Source organism: Lynx rufus, unplaced genomic scaffold (genome assembly GCF_022079265.1).
Source record: "Lynx rufus isolate CCGP_SWC_20201006 ecotype Redwood Valley unplaced genomic scaffold, mLynRuf1.p SCAF_1, whole genome shotgun sequence".
In the NCBI taxonomy this organism is placed as follows: Eukaryota; Metazoa; Chordata; class Mammalia; order Carnivora; family Felidae; genus Lynx; species Lynx rufus.
Genome location: NW_025814823.1, coordinates 36,599,038 through 36,623,065, shown reverse-complemented (window position 1 = coordinate 36,623,065; position 24,028 = coordinate 36,599,038). Strand labels below are relative to the sequence as shown.

The following is a 24,028-nucleotide window of genomic DNA, read 5'->3' as shown; positions in this document are numbered from 1 at the left end:
GCAACCAGGAAAAGAAGAAAGGGAGATCAAGAGCAGTTAAGTATAAGAGCTTGCTTATTTTCCAGGAGGCTTTTAACAAGCTTTCAACTAATTAAAACAATATTATTCAAAAGCTTTAGAACATACAAGCCTATTAGTAAAAGAGCAATATAAATGTTGAAACAAAACAGAATTTTTGGTCTTTTAGGAATCTCCTTCACTTAACAATGTTCACTTACCCACTGGAATTAACTTGCTTTGACACTTTCTTTTTGAAATGTCATCTTAAAAACAACAAAAAAAGGGATTTCAGATTTTTGTCTCAGACTAGTTTACTGGGGAATAACAAATTCAAAACCCAAATAGATGATGAAAATGCCTTACTGCTGGAACACATAAACATCATGTAGGTTATTGGGTGAGAATTACAGAGAAGGACAGCAATATTATAAAAACTCTAATGGTAGTCTCCACAAATGACAATTTCTAAATGTTAATACATAGAAGTTTTTAGAATTAGAATTAAGTTAAAATAAAATTAAAAGACCAGTGAGTTATAAGATGAGAGAACATGTTTGAGGACAAACTGCCTGTTACTATATATTTAGTCTCTATTTATAACATAAAAATATAATATTATGTTCCTCTTAAGAAGTTTGGAATATCTAAAACAATATATTTAAAGCTAAATCTTCACCCTATCTTAAAGCTGGGAAAATTTGAAAACTAGAAAGAAGGTAACAAGACAGCTAAGATGTTTTCCAAAATATGTCCTATAGATTTTCTGTAACAGGTTCTATAACAGGTTAAAAAAAAAGTTCCATGAACAAATAAGCTTGTGAAGCAATACACAGTATCTCTCTCTCTCAGAGATTAAAATATGTATCAACTGATGTGAATGTTCAACAGTATTTTCTAAATAAAAAAAAAAAACAAAAGCACTCAAAGCAAATGAACATAAGCTCATAGATCCAATAAGTGATATTAGCAAGGTTGCATGTTAACTACAAAGCACTGATGAAGGAAATTACAGAAGACCTAAATAAATGGAGAAAAACAAGATAAAATAAAATACATATTAGTCTGTTATTGGCTCAAAGAGGTCCCATAAAAAAAAAAAAAAAGCATGCTTAATTTTTTTAACCCAGCATTTTCCAAATGTATTTAACTAAAAAGCAGAACTAATATTCTCAGAACACACCTTCTAGATGGATTAGGCATAAAACCATCTGCACAAAAAACTAATGACTTTTGTATTCTTACAGTGGTCTAAGTTGCTTAAATAGAGCCTCTTCAACTATGTTTACTCTTAATAAACCATACGGGTTTTCTTTTTTAGGCAAATAAAATGTACTCACTGTTGTAGTACTTCCTTTCCCTTCTGAATGGTGCTCTCAGTCAATGACAGGTTGCTAAGGGAGTTATTTCAAGCCAAGGTGTAAAACTCTTGCTAGTAGTTCCCAAGTTTAATGGAATTGGAAGCTCTATAACATTAGAGTATTTCTCACAAGGAGACAGATCAAACTCCACTCTTTCCTAGTGAAGCCTATCACACAGGATTCTAGAGTAAATAGCATAGATCCAGTAAAGTTCAGAAAATTAAGATCAATAGGAAAAGTAGTCCATATATATCAAGAGATACTACCTACCAAAGGTGAAATAAAGAAAGAAAGGAAAGAAAGAACGGTTAAAAAAAAAAAAAAGCCAAGAGGATACAAGAATGTTTTGGAAATAAAAATGAAAACAGAGAGAGATGACTAACAAACAAGATGACCAAAGAATACACAAAAACAGTATTAAGCGGAGACACAAGATGAAAGGACAGTTGACAACCCCCTATGGTATGCAATCCAATATGTATGGTCAATCCCAGACTTTAGGGGAGGAAAGATGTATTGAGGGGGCTCCATCTGAAAGTGCTGTGGTCCAAAAATGCAACACTATTTTTCAGCTTCTTTAGGTGCAGATGGAAGAGGCTCAGAAATTCACTAGAAACTGAAATAGAACTGTGTGTATTTTTTTAATTCAAGGATGCCTCTTCGGATTGAAAATAATCTTTAAAATATACTGACATAAGTGTCTAGTCAAGGCACATGCCCAGTATAAGAGTAACACTGTTGGGACAGAGAAATAAAACAAAACAAAAATATTCCTCAGATTCATTTATTTTACTATTTTATTTTCTGTGCAATAAGTATATCAGCAAGTCTTTTGTATTATATGCAAAGGAATGGTAAAATTCAGTGCAGTTTGAAACGGCAATTTTAAAAGCCCTGGTATGTAAAATAAACGAAAAAACAAAAATTTACACTTCTAAGAGAACAAGGCTTGAGCCTACTAAATCAAAAACGCCAAAGGAAAAAATCAGTTCACATGACAATCCCAGCACCCTTTGGCTGCTGCTCTCCCCCATGATGCTTCCTTAAAGACTACTTTGAAGGGAAATGTAAATCAGAGGATATTTGGCATAAATCTAAAAGCAACATGATTTTAACTTTAACTAACAAACATCATAATTCAGGGCACCACACTTTAGGTTGCTATTAATAAAGGTGAGACTTAGAAGATAAAAGATTAACATCATATCTGCTGGTATTCATTTATGCAAAAATAATTGCTGTGGATTTTTCAAACAGTTATGCTAGCTTGATTCTTAATATTGATAACCAAATAATGTAAGGCTCAAATTGTCTTATGAATTATAGTTAAAGTTAGAAACAAACTGACTAGTATGGCTATAATAATTTTAAAAAGACGGCACATCTTGGGTAATACCCTGCCATGTTATTTCACTTTGAAGTTATTTCACCTTCAGAAAAAAGGAACATGACATAAACAAATAACCTGTACATTCAGTGCTCAATAAAGAAAACCTCAGATTACCCAGAAACGTTTTAAACATGTCTTTATATATAGCTCCTTTGGGTAGATTACAATATACGAAGTTATCAAATAGCAAAATTCAAACCGTACTTTTTGTATAGGTTTTTAAAATTATTATCTAGTTCATTATTCTCTTAGGATTAATTTAAATGGTGAAATAAAATGTCTCTGTTAAATAATATAGCAGGGTCAAACATAGATGTCAACATTTTCATAATCAACTGTTAGGTTTGGCTATCACAAACCTAAAACAAAATTTGGGCTTCAGGGGGTAGATACCAACAGTATGAAGTTGACATCTCTATGTATATGGTACGCATTTATGAATGAATAATCTCTCCCTCTTCATCAGCAGCTTTCATATCTCCAGTAAAGTCCTTCTGTGTAATCCACAACCTCTGGTGGGAATTGTGAAAGGCTGAGCAATTGATGAAGAAATAAAGAATATCAAGTACAACCAAACTTTATGAAATCAAAGCTTGAAGACACTGCATGGAATCCCCAAATTCTATCACCCATATGTTCTTAAATTGGGCTAAGCTATCAGTACAGTTTCATTCTGACTAACTCTGTTTATACCGCAACAAAACAAGACAAAACAAAATGGGCATGGCCTGTAGGACAATGTTTGAAAGGAAAGTTTCCCGAAATATGTATGGTGGAAGAAAATGTATTTCAGTATTTTAGTGACCTTAATCAACTTATGCTTTTAATGCAGAAATTTAAGTGTGGTAAATTATACCCACTAATTTATTTAAGAATTTATCAGCAAAAATGAAAAACCTTTGGACTATGATCAAATATGTGCTTGTACTTTTTATTGGCTACTAATTGGCAGAACTTCACTGTTACATAATTCTAATATTCCTTTGAAGTTAATGATTTCGGTAACAATTGTCCTCTTTTTAATATCTATTATGATCTTTTAATATCAAACACAACCCAGATATAGCCTAACTTTATCACTACATCATTAAAATTACTAACATGACCTTGTTCTAATACATTTAGGATCCATTTTAACTCATTAATTTATGTATCATAACTTTCAATCGCTGTCATTAAATAGGTTAGGGGTTTTTTGGTAATATGTTTCTTTTTAATATTTTTATTAGTGGTAGAATAATTTATAGCTTTTTGTGAGTGTCATTTGAATTTGAAAAGATAACTTTCAAATGTGTATTCCAGGATGTCATTATAAAATTTTGTGCAAATGTACTTCAAAAGTAAAAGTTCAGATCGACAGTTCCTTTTGTAAAGTACAGTAAAACTGAAATATATATATATATAATTATTTAAAAAAGCAAAACCCAAATCCCCCTAAAAGCAAATTTTACTTTTTAAATAGATACGAACTTTTGAATCAAGTAAAATTCATTAAGTCATGCTTTTTTCTTCCACGTTAATTTTATCTTCAAGCTACGGTGGAATAAAATAAAGACCTAAACATTACTTAATTAAAATTTTAGTAAACAAGATTTTTTCCACTCGCATTTTGTTTTAAAACTTCAAGAAGAAAGAATGAAGACCCCCATGAGATATTTAAGTTTGATTCACATAAGTGGAACTATAACTTTCTTCTAACTTTGTGCAGTGGGCAGGGATTTTTGTGTGCTTTGTGCACTAACATATATCCTTCACTTAGAATAGAGCCTACGTAGTACCTAATAGATATGCAAAGAATATTTTTGAATACATGAATACAGAAAAAACATTTAAAACAGGATGATCATCTAAAACGCAGTAACAACCCATCTGTCCAGAATTAATGACCAAGATGATGTGGATGTTAAGGCCTTGGAACTAAGCATTACCTATGTAATCATAATGGTTTTATTTGGAACAATAGCTGAACAATAATTATTTCCTGATACTAAGAAGCAAATACGATGAATTTATAAAAAGAAAGTTTAGAAACTAGCAAGTTCTAAAACATTTCTTGAGATATAAAAGTCTCAATAGAATCCAGGTCATAAAAATACTTGGAAAATCAAGACTTGACAAGTGTCTCTACAGGCTTAGGAAGGCAATTCAGAAGAAACCACACTCTAAAAACACAAAAGGTTTGAGCAGCAGCACCAGGGTATTTTACAATAATTCCAAATTGCCTGAGGCATCTTTTTACTGGTTTCCTGGTATTAGTTTTAGAGTTAAAAGGAACCAATTTGGAAAGGGCCTGCAGGAAACACAAACAGCAGTTTTCTTTGCCCCTAATGTTTTCTCATACAGTAAACAGAAATATAAAATAATATATGTATACTTTTCTTCCTATATAATTTTATAAATAATATGAGACTCCCTAACGCTTCATTTACTTTGGAAAAATAAGGAAAATCGTATGATGTTCAAAGAACATTGGGGGAAAAAAGCGAGAGCATTTATCCAGTTAAGAATAAGTTATGAACCCCACATTATGTGTGATAGTTAGAGAGTTCACTATAATAAATATGCTAAAGTTAAGAGAGAATATTTAATGACATCTAAAAGAACCAGGTGAAATCTAGCTAGAACAAAAAAAATCAAGGATGACTTATTAAAAAGTTTACTAAATCATTTTGGAGGAAATAAAGTACTTAATCATAATCAGAACATATATTTTCACCATCTGAAATGTCATCACTGAATATGTTCTGGAAGGAAAAATACATATCCATATGGAAAGGGAAAAGTAGGTATTTAGTGTAGAGAGCATAGGCAAATAATTCCTAAACTTCATGAGAAAAATACTAACCCTTAAAGTATTAGGTAGATTTTTATTTTAATTTTCCATATGAGAGACTATTAACTTAGTCATTGAGTCTCTTAATATTTCATGCTTTTTATTTAATGATTTATCCTTACACCTTTAATAGATAATACAGGCAACTGATTTCTATAAAAGCTTTTGGTTTATATGCAGGCTTTTGGGCTGTTTTTCCTGCAAACTATTAGAAACATCTTCAATGAATGAACACTGCTACATTTAGGAAAAGGAGGTTTTTCCCAAATCTTACACCAATAAGAAACAAACACCTTCTAAGAGATAAAATATAATTTCACAATTAAAAAGAGACCAAGAGTTAAAAATTAAAAATTACACAATCCATGGGGTGAATGAACACTGTACTTTTGCAGCCCTTTAATTTTTCTAGTATGTTTACCAATTAGAATCATCTTCTTATTGATATAGTGAATATTTTGCTTTAATTTAAAATTTGTCACAATTCCGGTTACAATAAAGTGCTCATAGACCCCAACATTAATACTCTCAGAGGCCAAGAGAACTCCAGACCAACTCTACACTAAATGTATTGACAACCACATAAACAGCTTCTATTTAGGGCCTTTTTATGTACATATGCACATATGTATTTTTTAAAAATGGAGATGGATGAAGATATGTTAAGCTAGTGGCTTCTGAATATCAAGGAGATGCTTCTACAAACTAAGTCAATTACTCATGCAGAGAAAGAATGAAGAATGATCTTATCCCCAATAACGATGTTCATGATCCAACTATATTTGTCATATTAACTTATGCAAAATCATAAAATATCAACAATCACAGCAGAAAAGTAATACCAGAATCTCCAAAAGATTTAGTGATTCTCTCGTGCTTCTCACTGTAAAATATTTCAAGCATCTTATAAAAGATTTTTAGGTTGACTGCAAAATAAAGTAACTAAGTAAAAAAAAAAAATTAGAAAAGAGAATAGATGAGTATTCACAAATGGGTAGAAAGTAGAAAAGTATTGCTTGGCTCAGAAACACTACATGGACTGTGACATCTGAGAAATTTATTGCCCAGCTAAGTTTACATTGACTTAAAAATTAATGATAACAGAAAGAGGGGTATTAAAGGGGGAAAGGAAAAATCACTGACTAGAAAGAAAATGATCACTCAGTAGCAAACACCTTTGAATGGAAGAGCTACAATGAGGAATGACAATGTGCTCATCAGTTATGGCCACCCTGAAACAGAAAAAGGAAGTAGAAAAGAAGTGAAGTAGGGAAACTAAATTTTTCTCTAGGGAGAAAAGAATAAAATCAATCTCTTATCAAATCCTCTTAAAAAAAAACAAAAAACCTGAACGTAAAAATTCTAGTTTGACTTTGACTGTAATGGTTAAACACATTTGAGAGCACATTACAAATAGCAAACAAGGACTCAACTTCTGGGAATACATAACCTATAAATAAATAATTAATTTTACCATCAAAACAAGATTAAGATGTATTAATGGAAAAAGAGAATGAAAGTAGCAGTCATAGGAGAATCAAAAGGGCAAACATATGGTTACATCAAGTTTCTCCATTAAAAGAAAGGCATAGATTAGATATTGATGGTATTTCAGTCCTTTAGAGAAAAAGTGGCTAAACTTTAGACAATGAGAGTGAGGGAAAAGATCTAGTAATTAAACATATGAATCATTAGTAATATACTATAAAATATAAAATGATAAATTATCTAGAAATTTCCATGGCCCAAAGCACAATTACTGGTACTAGGCTTTTGGTTGTTGTTTTCTTTATCTTGGGGAGAGTGGACGGTGGGCTGTGTGTGTGAGGGGAGTGGGTGACACTGAGGTGGTGACAGAAAAATGTAAGGAGACCAAAACTAAACTAAACTAAACTAAACTAAACTAAACTAAACTAAACTAAAAGGGAGCAACTGAGAGAAACCTGTATACTTCAATGATAAGACTAATGTCTGGATAATACCATTTTATAGTATATTTTGATACTTTAGAGAAATAGAAACGAGTTAGGCATCTAATGATAAGTTTATTAACAGCTACCCATAAAGTGGAAAAAGGAAGTTAAAAAAAACTTTATGAAACCAATTTTAATGTGCCTTGTCCTCCGTTTTTGCCTAAATGTAGCTGAGAATCTATATAAAGTCACATAAGCCCTTATATATAATGGACTCCATGAAGTCAACTGTTCTCAGTTACATCATCAAAATTACCACAGAACATTGACATACATTTGGCAACAAAATCAAGTAATTACTAAACAGAGATATTATAGTTAGTCTGTATGTATACATATATAAACATATATGTAGTAAATGCAGCATGACTTCATATATAAAGTGTTTTTCTTAATTTGATATGTAACGAAAATAATAAAGAACATACACGTTTTCATCAGAGATTTAAATTTGATAACTGCTGGACATAATCTAGTCAAATTTAAGGTAACAAACTGGGAAAGAACAAAATATGCATAAAGGCTTGCAACTGTAAATAAGGGCACCCATTTCCAAAGCATAATATAACAAAGCATTACACAAGGAAAGTGAATTCCAATGCATTCATTTTTATTGTAGTTCAATGTAATTATTAAACTAGAATCTTACTTTAGGAGTAGCCAGTTTTAAGTAAATTCAAAATATTTTTTCCACTGGCAGATTTTGTATTGCTATGACTAAACTTTTAGAGCTATGTATTTTCTTCAAAACAGCCTATGCCTTCGTACAGAATTTGAATCACGTACCCATGCCTCTGTCTGAATGGGCCTCATGTTGCTTAGTAGCACCTCTTCATAGTTTCCATAATCAATGAATTTAACAACCGCTGTCATGCCAGAAGAATGGAGAGCTTCAACTTCTGCTCGGTAGAACTGAGGAGACAAAAAGGAGTTGGGAATATGACAATCCACATTGTCTACAAAGGGCAATGTTTGATGGAAATATAAATACAATGTATATTTTTTGAAAGCTCATTTTTTAAAATTATTTTTTATTGAGCTATGTATATATTGTGAAAGGATCACCACAACAAGTTTAATGTCCATCACCACACAAAGTTACAAATTTTCTTCTTGTGCTGAGAACTTTTAAGATCTACTCTCTTAGCAACTTTCAATTACACAGTATTTGAAAGAAAATTTTTAAGAGAATAATATTTTTAAGAAAGAAAACTTACCTGCAGATAATCATAAATTGGCTAAAAAAAGAGATAAATTCTCTCATCCATGTGAGTTCTGACATACACTGGGCAGTAGTAAGATTTCAGGACAGAACTGAGAAGGGTCAGTAGAGAAGAATATTCACATGTTAATGGGAATAAAAAAACACCCCACAAAACTAGTGTTCTGTTTTGTTGCAAGCCACTGAAGCCCTTAACCAATATTAGTAAGATTATTCTTATGTACTAATCAGAAAATATAACTATGGAGCATAAATATATGACAAAAATAAATCTCAGAGAAAAAGGTTCCCCGCCATAGTCATCACAGGCTAATGGGGTGAAGTAGGGATGTCAGATAAGGAGTAAACACATTACTTATATCCAGGATTTATCAGATTTGAGACACTGAAAGACCAAATACTTTTATTTTATCAGCTCACCTAGTATAATTTGGCTCTGGGAATTAATTCACGTTAATAAACTCAGAAGGAGCTGATTTACATAACAACAACAATCTTAATTTTTTTCTGTTAATGTAACCACAAGTAGGTCAACTAATTGGAGTACTTCTCTGCTACAGGTCAACCCATTCAGGACCCAAATTATAGGTCTGAATGTTGCTTAGTGAAGACAAAATGAAAAGTAAAAACTATTTACTCTTAAGGAATATTTCCTTCAAATTAGGGTAATTGGATGCTTTACTATAACACTCTAACAGTATCTCTTAATAAGCCCACCAGAATCAGAAAATGTTAAAGGCAACAAAAATTCTTATTCTCTACCTCCTTCTAAAATATGTTATCCTGAGTACACCAGGGGGGGAAAAATGTTTTTACTGATTAAATAGTATACTTTACATCACAAAGGTTATTAAGTTAATCCATGGTGTTTCCTTCCCAGTTCTAGATGCTAGCAAGTTTAAAAACACCATGCTGGAATTCTTTTTCTTATATTAGAGTTCCTGACATACATTCACGTCTATCCTTTTCTCCTTTATTTCTTAGTGTCACACTTCTGTGATCTATGAATTGCTGTGAGTTTGTAAGCTTCTCAGATAATTATGTCAGTTCTGGTAAGTTCAACAAACAAGAGTCATAATAAGTTGACATCCTTTTAGGAGCTTAGAGTCTAACAAAAACAACTGTGTGAAAACTGACTTCTATATAACATGGAGAGTACCGTTAATAATGGTGCAGTGACATGGCACTTAATAGGGCTGAGGAGTTGGGGACGAACTTCCTGTGGCAGATAACAATGGATACAGTCTTCAAGGATGAAGAAGGTTTAGCCAAGCAAACAACTGAGGAGGGTGCACCACGGGAAGTTACAGAGACCTAAAACATGGAGATGAGTGCAGGAAACTACAAACAGTTTAAAATTAATTATGGCGTGATGTGAGGAGGGTCAACCAATAGGAAATAAGACGGGACAAGAAGGTAAGGACCAGCTGAAAGAGGCTCTGTATGCATGCTGCAGGCTCTATTTATTCCACAGGTAAAAGATTTTAACTAGGAAGAATGACAAGGTCTAAGACCAGGATCAGTGATGGTAATTCCAATGACAAATTTAACAGGAATAAGGTTTAAGGCACAGAAACCATTTTGGAGGTTGTTACAGCATTCCAGTAGAGAGAGCAGAAAGAGCTGAACTAATTATAGCAGTCTAGAAGGAGAAGAATTGGTCCAAATTCCCAATCCTTCTATGGAAATAAAGGCTGAAAGAAGGCAAGGTAGCGTAAAGAATTTTTTAAATGATAGATTATACCAATTGGTTAATTATCTGCATTACATCACTATAATGCTATTATGGCTAGAGTTTCCTAAGGACCGTTACAACTCACGTTTTTCTTAAATCTTTATCTTCGTTGGTCTCTGGTTAGAAAATTGGAAAGTTGCTTATTCTTGACAAAACATTTAAAAGCTATCTCTTAAATTAGGTGCTTTCAGAAGATAACTAATCTCATCTTTTTCAGAGGGTAAATACTGTTTATTTGTTTAATGGTGTAATACAGAGAGAGCCTACAGTCCCTCATTCTAAACTGAGAGTGCATATCCAATTAAAATCAAATTAGTCACCTCAGAAGATCATGCAATTATTCTAAGAACAAAAGCTCAAAACACTTTGGGAATTGTTAAGTACAGTCTTTCACAAACTATATGACATTATATTAAATATATTCAGGAAAGGCAACAGATGAACTCATTGTTATTGGTTTTTTTGAGATAATTACAGTTAAAAGTAAACTTTATTAATAATTCCATCAGGTGTTTGAAGAAATTAGGATAATAGCATAACCAGAACTATCTGATATATACCAAGCACCTGACTCTTAGCAGCTACTCAATTACGGTTTAGTCAATATTTGTTGAAGAACTTGTCTGTTAAATCCAATATCTAAATATATGTAGCTCTGTTAATATTTTCTGTTGCTTTATTTGTTCCTAGTCATTCATTTTCTCTTCCTCTCTCTCTCCATTTTTAACCATGCCCTCTAATTTTTTCACAGGATTGCAGACATTGCAGATGAAATATTGAAGAGGTCTAGAAAATGTTATTTTTCCCAAAAAAGGGGATTATATTTTCCTTTGGCAGACAGAGTACAAACAGGTATCTTTGAGCCTGTAAATCGTTGGTTTTAGCTGTGTAATGGCTTATTTGTATGAGTTTTGCACTTACTACTAGGGCATGATCCTTGTGGGATTTCAATGGAAATCCTGACTTATCTACTAAGACTTTCAAAAATTATTGGCCTTTCAACTCCAATCATGTACTTTCTCTGCTCATCAAGATCACCAAAAATCTCAGATTGTCCAATAAAAAAAATACTTTTCCATTATCATCTTAATCAAACTTTCACAGAAGCATCTGACACAAGTGGCCACTCATCCTAAGATAGACACTGTTAGTTCTATAAACCTGCACTGATTTCCAACTACTTCACCTTTTCTTGCCTTTATCATGAGGGAGAAACAGCTAAACATAAGTAATCCCCCACTACTCAAATCAAATAGTTCCTGTATGTTGGAAAGTGGTCTGAGTTGTTGACAGTCAGAGTCTGAGTAGTGAAGAACACTTGCTTCCTAAGCCTTCCTAACAGCCGGGGAAGAGCCATGTGAAATAGTTCCAACCAGTGAGATTGTTGAGATTTCTGGAAAGGCTGTTGCTTTTCTGGAACTAAAAAAAACACAAAACCAAAACCAAAACCAAAACCGCTGTCTCCCCCTCCTTCTAACCTTGAATGAAAACTTGACAGTCGGGATGCTGCTTGTAGATAGATGCTATTCCACCATCATACAAAAACCTTACAGGACTGTACCATCTAGCTATACCAGCCAATACCCCTCTCCTTGCTGCTCTCATTAGGAAACATCTAACATCTTGCTTATACTTCATCATTCACCGAACACAGTAGGGCCCATTTCCTGATCCCAGGACCCATAGCATCCTTTTAAAAGATCCAACTACATTCCCTAGCCTGAATTTCAGTTCCTTGAAAACTGTAGTTAACTTTGCCTCCACCTCTCTGTTTAGCCAAAGATACACTCTCATGGGCACAGCCTTACTTTATGAACTGAAACTATTCTACCCATGAAATAATTCAAGTATTTTTTTTTTTTTTTTTTTGCTGGACTTGATCCACCCAGATCTATACTATGAGTCTGTTTATTACTATCTTGCTGGTATCTCCAGTCCCCTACCACTCTACTTTTTTCCTACATAAGTGCCCTATTCAGAATTAACTAATTAACAGAGTGCATAAATAATTATGAAATCCCTATATTACAGGAGAAGCAGGGCTGCAGAGGAAAACTAGACAGACATAGCCCTGCCTTCAAGAAACTCAAAATTATGGTAGGGGAAGGAGTTATCAATCCAAGAACCAAAACCAAAAATACAAATTGTGGTAAGTTTTAGAAGGTGAATAAGGCACTGACTGAGAAAGACAACAGTGTAGAAGGGAGGAGGGGGCAGGTCAAAGAAGGCTTCTCTAGGAAGTGATATTGCAACCAAGCTCTCAATGATGAGAATAGTTGGTAGAAGAGTACGTTGGGCAGAAGGGAAAATATGTGCAAGGGTCCTTCTCTCTGAGGGTTCCTTTTTTCTCTTTCCTTTCCTGTTCTCTATTGGTCTTCTCCCTCTCACCCAGGCTCTTTTAACCGATCCACCGTATTCCTTCTTGACCACATCTTCTGTCTTTCCCTTACCTTTTCTCCATGATTTCCCTCTTTCCACTGTAGTCAGCATATAATGTAGAACTAAAGAGTGTTTAAATTATTGGCTTAATAATTATCATTTATTATTAGCTAAATAATTAACCTTTCTGTTATTTCTTTAAGTAATATAAATGATTGTAACATAATATTCCTTGTGAATCAGTATAACTTTACTAGAAAGAAAAGCAAACATTGACAGTTCAGTCGGTAAGTGAAATAACTGATCAACTCTACTTAATCGCTTTTAAATACTATTCCGATAGGCGATCTAAAATCAGACCTTACTTAACCAAATCTTATGAGACTGATTCTCTATAAGGATCCATAAAAAATATTAAATATTTTATTTTTCCTCTTTTATAAATTACATATCTATAAATCTGTTCAAAGACTTTAAACAGATACAGCCATAGAACAAAACTCATAGTCCCAAAGCAATGGCCTTCTACAGTCTCACTAGGAGGTGACATTTAATAACATTAGAATATGAAAACCTTACAGCATGCATACCTTGTTGTCTTCCCAATAAAGTGCAAAACATTCATCTCCAGGTTTCCACAATTTTGCATACTCCATAGGAATAGATGATTCTAGTACTTTTTCTGGTTTAATTGGCCCAGATCTTCTTTTGGGCCCACTATTGTAAAATACTTTATCATCATAGGGTGTAGCTGTGATGGGTCCTGCTGGCTTAATAGGTCCTACTCGCCTGCCCTTCAGTGGCATTTCTGTCTCTCCATTTGGAACACCAACGAAACTATTAGTTCGGACGGGATTCTGGAAATCAGTATTTACATTAAAATGTTTTTCAATTTTTACACCACTGAAACTTTCGTTATTTATTGTTCGTGGTTTCCTGTCATAAAAATGATCAGGATTTGTCGTTTGGTTTTCTCTTTTCCCACGTTTTTGATTATTATAGTCAATGGATTCTTGAGGAAGTGGGTTTTCTTTCACCTCTGCATAGGACGGACCTTTTCCTGATCTGCTTTGCATAGAGTTATCCCTTTTTTTAAAAGCACCATCATTGTGCTGAGAGCTTAAAAGGTAGGAAGCATCTTTAGTTCTGTCATATCTAGAATAGGGTCTATCACACTTGATTCTCTCTTCAGCCCATGCTTCGGATCCTGAAGAAGTACTTGGTCTTTCAGAACCTCTGTTTCTAGGTAATCCACTGCCTTCTAAAACTGACTTTGAATTTTGGGGGTCTCTTTGAAAACGAGGAGGCTTTTCATTTCTTGGCTGTCTGGTATCATTTCGAGGCAGATACCGTGGTTGATTACTATCTTTGACTCCATTTTGCTCAGTATTTGACAATCGGTGTTGTCCCTGATGAAGCTGCTGCGGCTGTGGTTTAGGTTCTGAAAAGTAAAAGTTATTATATGCATATTAAAATGAAGATTCTGAATTAATACTGAATTATTTAAAAATATCAACAAATTATACTAATACAAATTATCAAACTGCTATTCTAACATTTTCCACTACCTTCCCACCTCATTATCTTAATCCCTCTCTGCTTCCTTATAGTTCTGTATTTCTAATGTAGTTTTCCTGGTCAGCTGCATTAATGAGGTAAAGAATAATCCAAAAGGAATTCGTCTTTGTCCTTGAATGTTTGTACTCTTATAACATAGCTATCTATATGTGCTGTTCTGGTAATTCACTTCCCCAAAACAGTAATGAAACAGAATTGCAAACTGCTGACCCAGAAGCTGCTATGAAAGAACACAAGTACAACCCTGCTCAACCCTTTCCTGAATCCCACTTCAATTTAAATATGTACAGCTATCATTGGCAGTCAGGTTCTAGCCTTTGCAAAAATGTTATTCCTCAAATCTTTCTGCATCTAGAATTGCTAAGTGTTTAGATTACAGGGGCACCTGGGTGGCTCAGTTGGTTAAGTGTCCTACTTCAGCTCAGGTTATGATCTCATGGTGCATGAGTTCGAGCCCCATATCAGGCTCTGTGCTGATGATAGCTCAGAGTCTGGAGCCCTGCTTCTGATTCTGTCTCTCTCTCTCTCTCTCTCTCAAAAACAAAGATTAAAATTTTTTTTAAAAAAGAGTACAAACAGATACCCTACTTACAGAAAAGAGTAATTTCTTTGACTTAGTAATTAAGAACAACTCTACTTGGAAATATGGAAAAAAGTGTCAAAAATATGATTAAGCATAATAGCACAGATAATGTCAAACTAGAAACCCAAAGCAGTAACATGGTAAATATATACTCATAGATAATTTAATGGCTGTATTTCATGTAGTGATTTTCATTCTATTTCGATTAGTAACAATGCCATTTACACTTTCTTCCTTCACTGTTTCACACAGCATGTCTGTAACCTTATTACCAAACATATTGAGTGGTCTTTGATGTACATGTCTTGTTTCTCTTGTCATACACAAGGTCACAACATTTCTCAACAGTGGCACTAATGACATTTTGGGTGAGACTGTTTCCTGCAATGCAAGAAAATTAACCTTTCTGACCTCCAGTTACTAAATGCTAAAGAATCAAAGCATCCTCCATAGTTACTGTGACGAACAAAACTGTCTCCATACATTTTCAAACACCCACCAGAGGCAAAAGGTACCAGGTAAAATGTCTCAAACAGGGATAAAGAGAAGACCTTTAAAAGTTTGTGAGTGACAAAACAAGTCACAGTAAAAATCAAGACTCGAACTGGCAAGAAACCTCTCAACAGAACCACTGGAAGCTAAAGCCAGTCTAATAGGCTTTAAATGTCTTTGAAATTAAAGGAAAATTATTTCCTAAGTACAATTCTACATCCAGCCAAATCACCCATTAATTTCGACAAAGAATACATGTTTCCAATATGCAAGATCTCAAATAGTAGCCAAGACTGTTTACAGGGATGTTTTTTAAAAATCACTTTTCCTAAGATTTTCTTTATACATATAACATAACTATCCTATTTTTAACAACTGTAGTCAATATTAAATCCTTCTTTAGAGAGAAGAAAAATGGTCACCTTTGGTTTCTGCTGGCATTATTATCCAGGAGTGAAGATTTAGGAAAGCAAGAATAGTGAACATAAGCAGGACACAAATGAGCATTTTCAGCATAAAGCATGTACTGGCATTTGTTCCACTCATTACTGGAGGATAAAAACAGCAGCTGCCTCTTGCTGACTATCTGCTATGTACTAAGCATGACACGCTAGCATTTCACACACATTATCAATAGGCCCCACCAGTCATCTTCAGATACAGGTGTTATGAGATTTGTTTAACAGAGAGAGGTCCCATGTACGTGAGTTGAAGCCAATTTTCAGCTTCCAAAATAAGTCAAATATGAAGGTATTTTATTTGTTGTCAATTAGGTTTGAATAGATATTTCAGAAGTAAGCATTTTGGATGTACTATGATTAGGAATAGATTTTTTCTTAAATTATTCCATTAAGGGCCACCAATATCTATGATGGTCAGGAAGCACAAATAACATAGGTCATCATGAGAGTAGCTAAGTATTCTGCACTACGGACAGGGATCTGGATAACAATGTATACACAATATGGGAGAACTTGATTTCACTTCCTCTAAAAGGAAAAAAAAAAGATTGCCATATTTATTTAATTGACGTTGTACATTAGAGTAAAAAATAAAATGAGTAATTTACTAATACACATTCATTGTATATTATAACATACATTATATACGAATATACTTTATTATTATGTTGAGATAATACTGTCAGGGAAAAATCCATTAAAAAAAATTATTCTTTTAACTAAGTGGGGTGCCTGGGTGGCTCAGTCAGTTAAACGTACGACTCTTGATTTTGGCTCAGGTCACAATCTCATGGTTCCTGAGATTGAGCCCTGCATCAGGCTCCACATTGACAGCAGGGACCCTGGTTGGGATTCTCTCTCTGTCCCTCCCTGCTCTCACACCCACGTGAGTATGTGTGTGCATGCTCTATCTCAAAATAAATAAACATTAAAAAAAAATTAAATAAAAATAGCTCTTAGAAATAAACTAAATAAGGCAGAAAATACAACTGTGCTTTTGAAAAAATATAGTTTTCATATACATCCATTTTTTTTCAAAAATAAAATAAAAGTAAGTCAAGAAAGGAAGGTTCTTAAATGTTTCATCATTCTTGAACTTCCTTAACCCTAAGATCTTTTGTCCTACATTGTTACGTAGGAAGTCAGATACAGAGTAGGTATTTTGAAACTGAGCTAACATATTAAATAAATAGAATATGCCTAATTACTAAATTGTGGAAAATGTGATTTTAAATAAATTAAGAAATACCCCCAAATCAAACAGAAAGTTCCTCAGTTCTCCACTCAGAATCTACTTGCTCTCTGCCACATTCTTCCAAAGGCATGATGATTTCAAACCACCCAAAATACTACTCAACACTACCGGCTAGGTCTACAGTCACTCTAATAATAAATATACCAAGATACTTTTCTGTATAGGCAGTGGAATAAAATGTAGGGTTTTTTTTTGAAGACCTGAAGAAGAAACATGAAACAAAAACATAAATAGAAATAGGTAACATTTAGTATTTAATGGGAGAAAAAAAGGGATATTAGCAAAAATAATGGAAAAATTCATCACAAAATAGACGAAACTGTGACATCTAAAAGATCAAAGTGATACCCTCATCTTCTTCTTCTTTTTTTCTGTTTTTTTTTTTGTTTGTTTGTTTTTGTTTTTTTAAGTAGGCTTCACACCCAACATGGGGCTTAAACTCACTGTTCTGAGATTGAGAGTCTCATGTTCCACTGACTGAACCCAGTCAAGTAAAAAAAAAAAAAAAAAAAAAAAAAAGCTTTTATGAGGGGTGTCTGGACGGCTCAGTTGGTTAAGTGTCCAACTCTTGATTGTGGCTCATGTCATAATCTCACAGTTGGCGGGATCAAGCCCTGCATCAGACTCTGTGCTGACAGTGTGGAGTCTGCTTGGGATTCTCTTTCTCTCCCTCTCTCTGCCCTACCCCCAGTAAGTTCTTCTTTCTCTCTCTCTCAAATAGAAAATTAATTAAATTAAATTTAAAAAAAAGTTCATATGAAAAAACTAATAAAAGATTGCTGTATGAGTTCAGTCTGACTTATGATAAAATGTTCCTATTACACTAGATCACGAGTTTCAAATGTATGTTTATAAGATAACTGATTATAATGTTTTACATTCCCATGAGTTGAAATGCAAGGATCATTAAAAATTTTTATTAATTGCCACAAATTATTTGGGTTTGTATATAAGAATGTGCTGAATTAATCAGGCATCTTAAACTATTAATATTTCTTTGCTGAATATTCATTTTGCAGTCACAGTTGTACCTACATTTTGTAGTAGAAAATCAAGTACGTTTTATTTCCCAAGATGACTCTTCAATTTATTCTGAGACATCTACCAGAAGAAGAAGTGACTTAATATTTATTTAGATTTTACTATGTGCCTGACAACTCTACTTAGAAGGTCTTTTGCTTGCATTATTTCATGTAATTCTCATAACCACTCCGAAGGGCAGTATTATCTTTATTTTACAAAAAGAAACAAAGAAGCCTAGAAGCTAGAAAATGTTGGTGCCAGAATTTAAACTCAAATCTAACTGAAACCACTACTTTCCACTATGCCAAGCTGCTTGCCTAGAGAAACAAAACAGAATGCAACCAACAACATGTTAGTTACAATTCTGTCACCTACATCTGTTCATTTCTGGTGAGATGCAGAAATCACAAAGGCTCTTTCCTAATCCCTGTTGGGCTGAAAAAATAAATTTGGATACCAGGAAACTTTGGATATTACCAGAATCCTGAGCTAAAATTAATAATCTCTTTCCACTAATGCAAGAACAAACAAACAAACAAAAAAACAACCCGAAACCCCTATTAACAGTTGGCTGAACTTAGAATCTCACAAACTGACACCCAGAGATAGCAAGTGTGTGGGTACAACCTCTGCAGAAGGGCTGCATAGGTTACACCACAGCTCTGCCAATTAATAGTTTTGTAACCTTAGGTAAGATACAGCTTTTCTGAGCCTCATCTTTAAGGTATGGGATAACAGTAGAGCCTACCTCAAAGGATTGACTAAGTTTAATACATGCAAAGTACTTAGAACAGTATCTGGCTTTAATAAGCACTCAGTAAATGTTAAGGGTCACTGTTATTATTACGATTACTATTAGCATTATAATTATGCAAGCCAATTTAAACAACACTTGGATGGTAAGGCACTTCCCTATTTACACGGCTCCCCTACCACAATCCCTAACTTTAGTTAGGATCCTTACCTGACTCTATTTATTTTTTGTTTGCGTTTGGTTTTTGTTGTGCTTGTTGTTGCAAATAGGGCAGAAAGAATGCTTTAGTAAAAACTTTACTGTCAAATTATGTAAGTCATATCATAGAGAAAATTTAGATCAGAAAATCAAAATCTTACTCTAATATTGTTTTCTACTTAAAATATTATAAACATTCTCTAGATAAAATTTCTTTTATATACCCTTTAAAATGTTTCTATCTTAGAAAATACTAATAAATATTTTAAAAAGTAAAAATTCCTAATAATCCTATCATAAAAAATACATACAGAATTAAAGTACTACCTTCTGCCTAACCAATTCCACCTCTAGGGATGGCCACTATTAACATTTCAGAGGTTATGCTTCCTTTTTATATAAGCCATATAGATATATCTATACATATTTTTTAAATTTTAAACAACAAAAAAAAGGCAGACTCACCCATATCTCATAGGCTGTAGTATACTTTTTTTTTTAATGTTTATTTTTGAGAGAGAGAGTGCGCGCGCACACAACAGAGCATGAGCGGGGAAGGGGCAGAGAGAGTGGGAGGCACAGAATCGGAAGCAGGCTCCAGGCTCTGAGCTGTTAACTCAGAGCCCGATGTGGGGCTCGAACCCACGAAATGCGAGATTATGACCTGAGTCAAAGTTGTAAAATTAACCAACTGAGCCATCCAGGCTCCCCAGCCGCCATATCTTTCCAAGTCAATACCCAGAGTTACCTCATTCTTTTTGATATTGCATGGTTTTTTTTTTTCTTAAAGGAGGGTACTTTAAATATTATTAAGTATTAACCAAATTAAGGGTGGAGTGTAGGCCTTACTTGGCATTTTTTTTTTCCAGTGCCTGGCTACAACAGTCAGGCAAACAGATGGTATTCAGTAAGTATTTGCTCAAAGAAAGATACAGTTACTAAAAGCAATGGGCATGGAACAAGTTTCCAAGTTCAAAACCATTACCTATTTAACACTGTCACCTGGGCTCAGCTAAGAGGGCAATACTGAAATAGAAAATACACTTCCCTGTATTATTTTCTGTATGAAAGGTTTGCATGAAAGCATTGGGACAGAGTTAGATTGAGTTCAAGTGATTACAGAGAAAGACTGCACAACATATAAACACTGAGCTCAAGCAAAAGAAATTAATTCTCCCACTTCCGAGTGATGCGTCGTTAATAAAGTCCCAAAGAGCCCCAGTTTCTTCATCTGGAAAGTGTGGATAATTATATTTATTACAAGATTATGGTGAAGAATCAATTAGAAAATATTTGTGAAATTGCTTTTCTTAAGGCCCATATAGGGCCTTTGGAATTAGACTGACAATTGAAAGTAAGTCCCAGTCCTACCATTAAGCAGCTGTGTTACCTTTTAAAACTGGAATAATGCTACCTACCTATTTCCTTCATTAAGTTACTCTGTACTATAGTTAGTGAGCACTGACTATGGACAAGCATCAACACCGTTCTAGTCATTGTATACAAAGCAGTAGTAAGGCTCCTAAGTGCTCTATCCGGTGCTGCTTTAGGTATAATGGGAAGAAGTAAACCACAAATAAGTAAACCAACCAATAACACAGCTTAAAATTGTGAAAAAGACAAAGAGGGAAATATATAGACTTTTATATAAAACTGGGAGGAGTGGGTATATACCAACTCAGGGGGAGCATTTCTCTGAAGAAGCTGTGCTTCAGTTGTGCTCTAAAGAATGAGAAGCAATGCAATGAAGTCGAGAAGAGTGGTCCAAGGAGCAGGAACAGCACGCGCAAAAGTCCTGGCCTGGAAACTTGCTTCGTGGAGTTAATGTGTTCCTAAAAAAATCTTGGCAGGCCCAATTTTAGGTAAAAACACAATCACTGGTAATTATTAATTTCAAGGGAGGAACAGTTACAAATAGCAATACCCCAAAATTGATGTCCTTTATGCCAAATAAAAACAGCAAATTCCAGAAAAAAAGACACAAAAATGAACATTAGTAATTGGACATGGCATTTTCTTTCGTTACTCAAAGGCGTAATTTTTCTTTTTTTAATTTTCATGATACTCTCTCTTAATTGTGATGAACGTTAAGCTTAAGGCTAAGCTCACAAATAAACATGTGTGATACTCAGTGTTCACAGAATTAATCCTTTAGTATCGCAAATCCTGTTCAAAAACAGAGAGAAAAAAGTCCATGAAAAAAAAAGGGTGGGCGTGACGCCTAAAATCACCGCTGCTATAAACAAACGGATAGAAGAACGCTGAGGAAACACAATGTGCACCCACAGTACAACTGCTGCCCGTTCTCCAGTCCTGTTCAAAAGGCAGGCAGAGTCCGAGCCAGTGCTTACAGGTGCAAAAGAAAACAAAAGGTTTATAGTTCGGGGAGTACACTAGGATTGCTCACACAGGTAAATGACCAAATGAGCTTAGCTCAGGGTACAACTATAATAACACCCTCACCTTGCAAATATGGAAAGGGGAGAAGCTTAACCAAGGGCATACAATGAACTGAGGTAGAACTGGGATTAACCGAGCACTCAGGTTCCAGACTCCAGTATTAACCTCCCTGCTATACATCCTCAACAACAATACCATTGTGCTGGTAACATTAAGTCATTAATAACCAGGAGTCATTTTCAGTATTTCCTCACAGAACACAGGTTAGCATTACCATAAAAATATTTTTGCCAGGGGAAAAAAAAAAAAAAAAGCATTTGCTATATAGGTCAATTCATTAAATGAAAATACATATATTTAACTCAGCTGATTTTCCTTCTTTTTCTTCCTTATAAACAAATTGCAGGAGTATAGCTTCATCACACATCTCATATGCAAAATATGCCACTGGATTCATTTAATTTTTCTTCTACCTCTAAACACATTAAACGCATAATGTCCTCTTTAGAGGGCTTTTCTAGCCAGTTTGGCCTTTTCTTCATCCGTAACTAATAGACACTCTAAAACAGAGTTTTGTTTCCTGGTAAATGAGAAAAGTCTTGTTCTGTTTTCTTTTTTTTTTTTTTTAAGTTTATTTATTTGTTTTGAGAGAGAGAGAGAGACAGAGAGAGAGAGAGAAAGAGAGAGAGAGAGAGAGAACAAGCAGTTGAGGAGCAGAGAGAGAGGGGAGAGGCAGGCTCTGCACTGTCAGTGTGGAGCCAGACACGGGGCTTGAACTCATGAACCCATGAGATCATGACCTGAGCCAAAATCAAGAGTTAGACACTTAACTGACTGAGCCACCCAGGGGCCCCTTGAGTGTTTTCAGTATATTTTGATCACACATCCTTGCATGCCTGCACAGTGCCTGAAGGTGTCCCAGGAGCCGTCCTTCTGGCTTCTCTTCAGATCTCAACTTAGATTTCACCTTTTCTCCTTCAACCCCACAGACAGCAACCAACTCTAATACCAAGTGAGCACTGTCAGTCATACTTCTGTGTTTCTTGTAGGAGTTTATACAAGAGATGCTAAACTTGTGAGTCACAAACCACTTAGAAATACAATGTGTATCTTTCTGCTTTAACTCAAATATCAATGTGTACTGCAAAAACACACTGGAAACGTCAACTAAAATGTCACTTATTATCAAACTTGTAAAAACTCAAAGGATGGTGTGTCAGAACAACTAAAACTCTCATACAGGAAATACCTGCCAAGCGTAAGAAACTAAACTTAACTTGTGTGATCTTTTCTTCCAAGCTGATTAGTATTTTCCAGGATCATGACTATGATAATTTTAGACTCCACATTATCTTTGTAACACACTTCTTGCAAATTTCACAGAAAACTATAGCAAAACAAAAATGAGAACTTTCACAATTTGAAGCCAAAATATGCTAGTGACATTTAAAGGTACTTTATTTTTAGGGGCAAAAAATGAAAATAAGGAGAATTTTTAGAGAGAAAAAGCAAAGGAATGTCCATTTATGGGCTAGAATACTATTTTTAAAAAGCCACAGTACCCCACTGCAACAGGTTACCTACTGATACAGAAAATGATTCCGGTAGAATAGCTGAAACTGAGAGTAATCCTCCAACAAGTGAAACAAAATAAACATAAGTCATTAAAGGTATTTGCTACAAAAAGATGGTCTCAACTGATTAGTACATGAACTCACATCATAAATGAAGCATAACACATTCTAATATTCCTAGATCTATATTTCAGCCATTTTATACATAATTCTCAACTAATTTTCTCAATGATACAAATTAGGGCTTTTTGCGTAAAATGTCTTTAGATGTTGTATATATTCTGCAATAATCACAAAATTCTTCGGCTCTGAAAATTAGTCTATCAGCTCATAATCTGTATACTTTGTTTCCTCAATTAAAAAAAACAAAAACAAAAACAAAAACAAAAAACTTTCCTCTACAAATTTATTCTGAATGAGTTCTGATTTAGATTACAAAATATAAGAACAGGGACTATATCTTATGCCTTGTAGGTACATGCAAATACAAGTACTTACTAAATGATTATGTTTTCCAAATACTGTAAAAATAAAATGTAAACTTTAAAAAATATTATGTGATAGGCAGGAAGAGAAATCACCCATCATCTCAAGCATTTAGCTTCACTTTTTCATGCGATATTAAATGTGTTCTCTCTTATCACTCTCTTCAAAATCATCATTTTAATATCCATATAACAATTATCTGCTGGATATCCTTCAGCTTATCTTTCAATCCTACCACTTTACTAGCACTATTTTTGTCAAGGTCTTCAATCAGTGGTGTGCTGGACCCAATGTGAACATTGTATAAGACCTAACATTAAATTTTCAGAAAATC

At 34.1% G+C, this 24,028-nt stretch overlaps 1 protein-coding gene across 3 annotated transcripts in view; it reads right to left on the bottom strand.

Moving 5' to 3' along the window:
• TDRD3 (tudor domain containing 3) overlaps positions 1 to 24,028 on the bottom strand; it is a 160,937-nt gene that overhangs the window by 27,546 nt on the left and 109,363 nt on the right. For all 3 annotated transcript variants that reach the window (XM_047080537.1, XM_047080544.1, XM_047080552.1), the window contains 2 exons: positions 13,481 to 14,331; positions 8,341 to 8,466 (listed from right to left, as the gene is read on the bottom strand). In XM_047080537.1, coding sequence (XP_046936493.1) covers positions 8,341 to 8,466; positions 13,481 to 14,331 — 977 coding nt within the window. The remainder of the gene's footprint in view (positions 1 to 8,340; positions 8,467 to 13,480; positions 14,332 to 24,028) is intronic.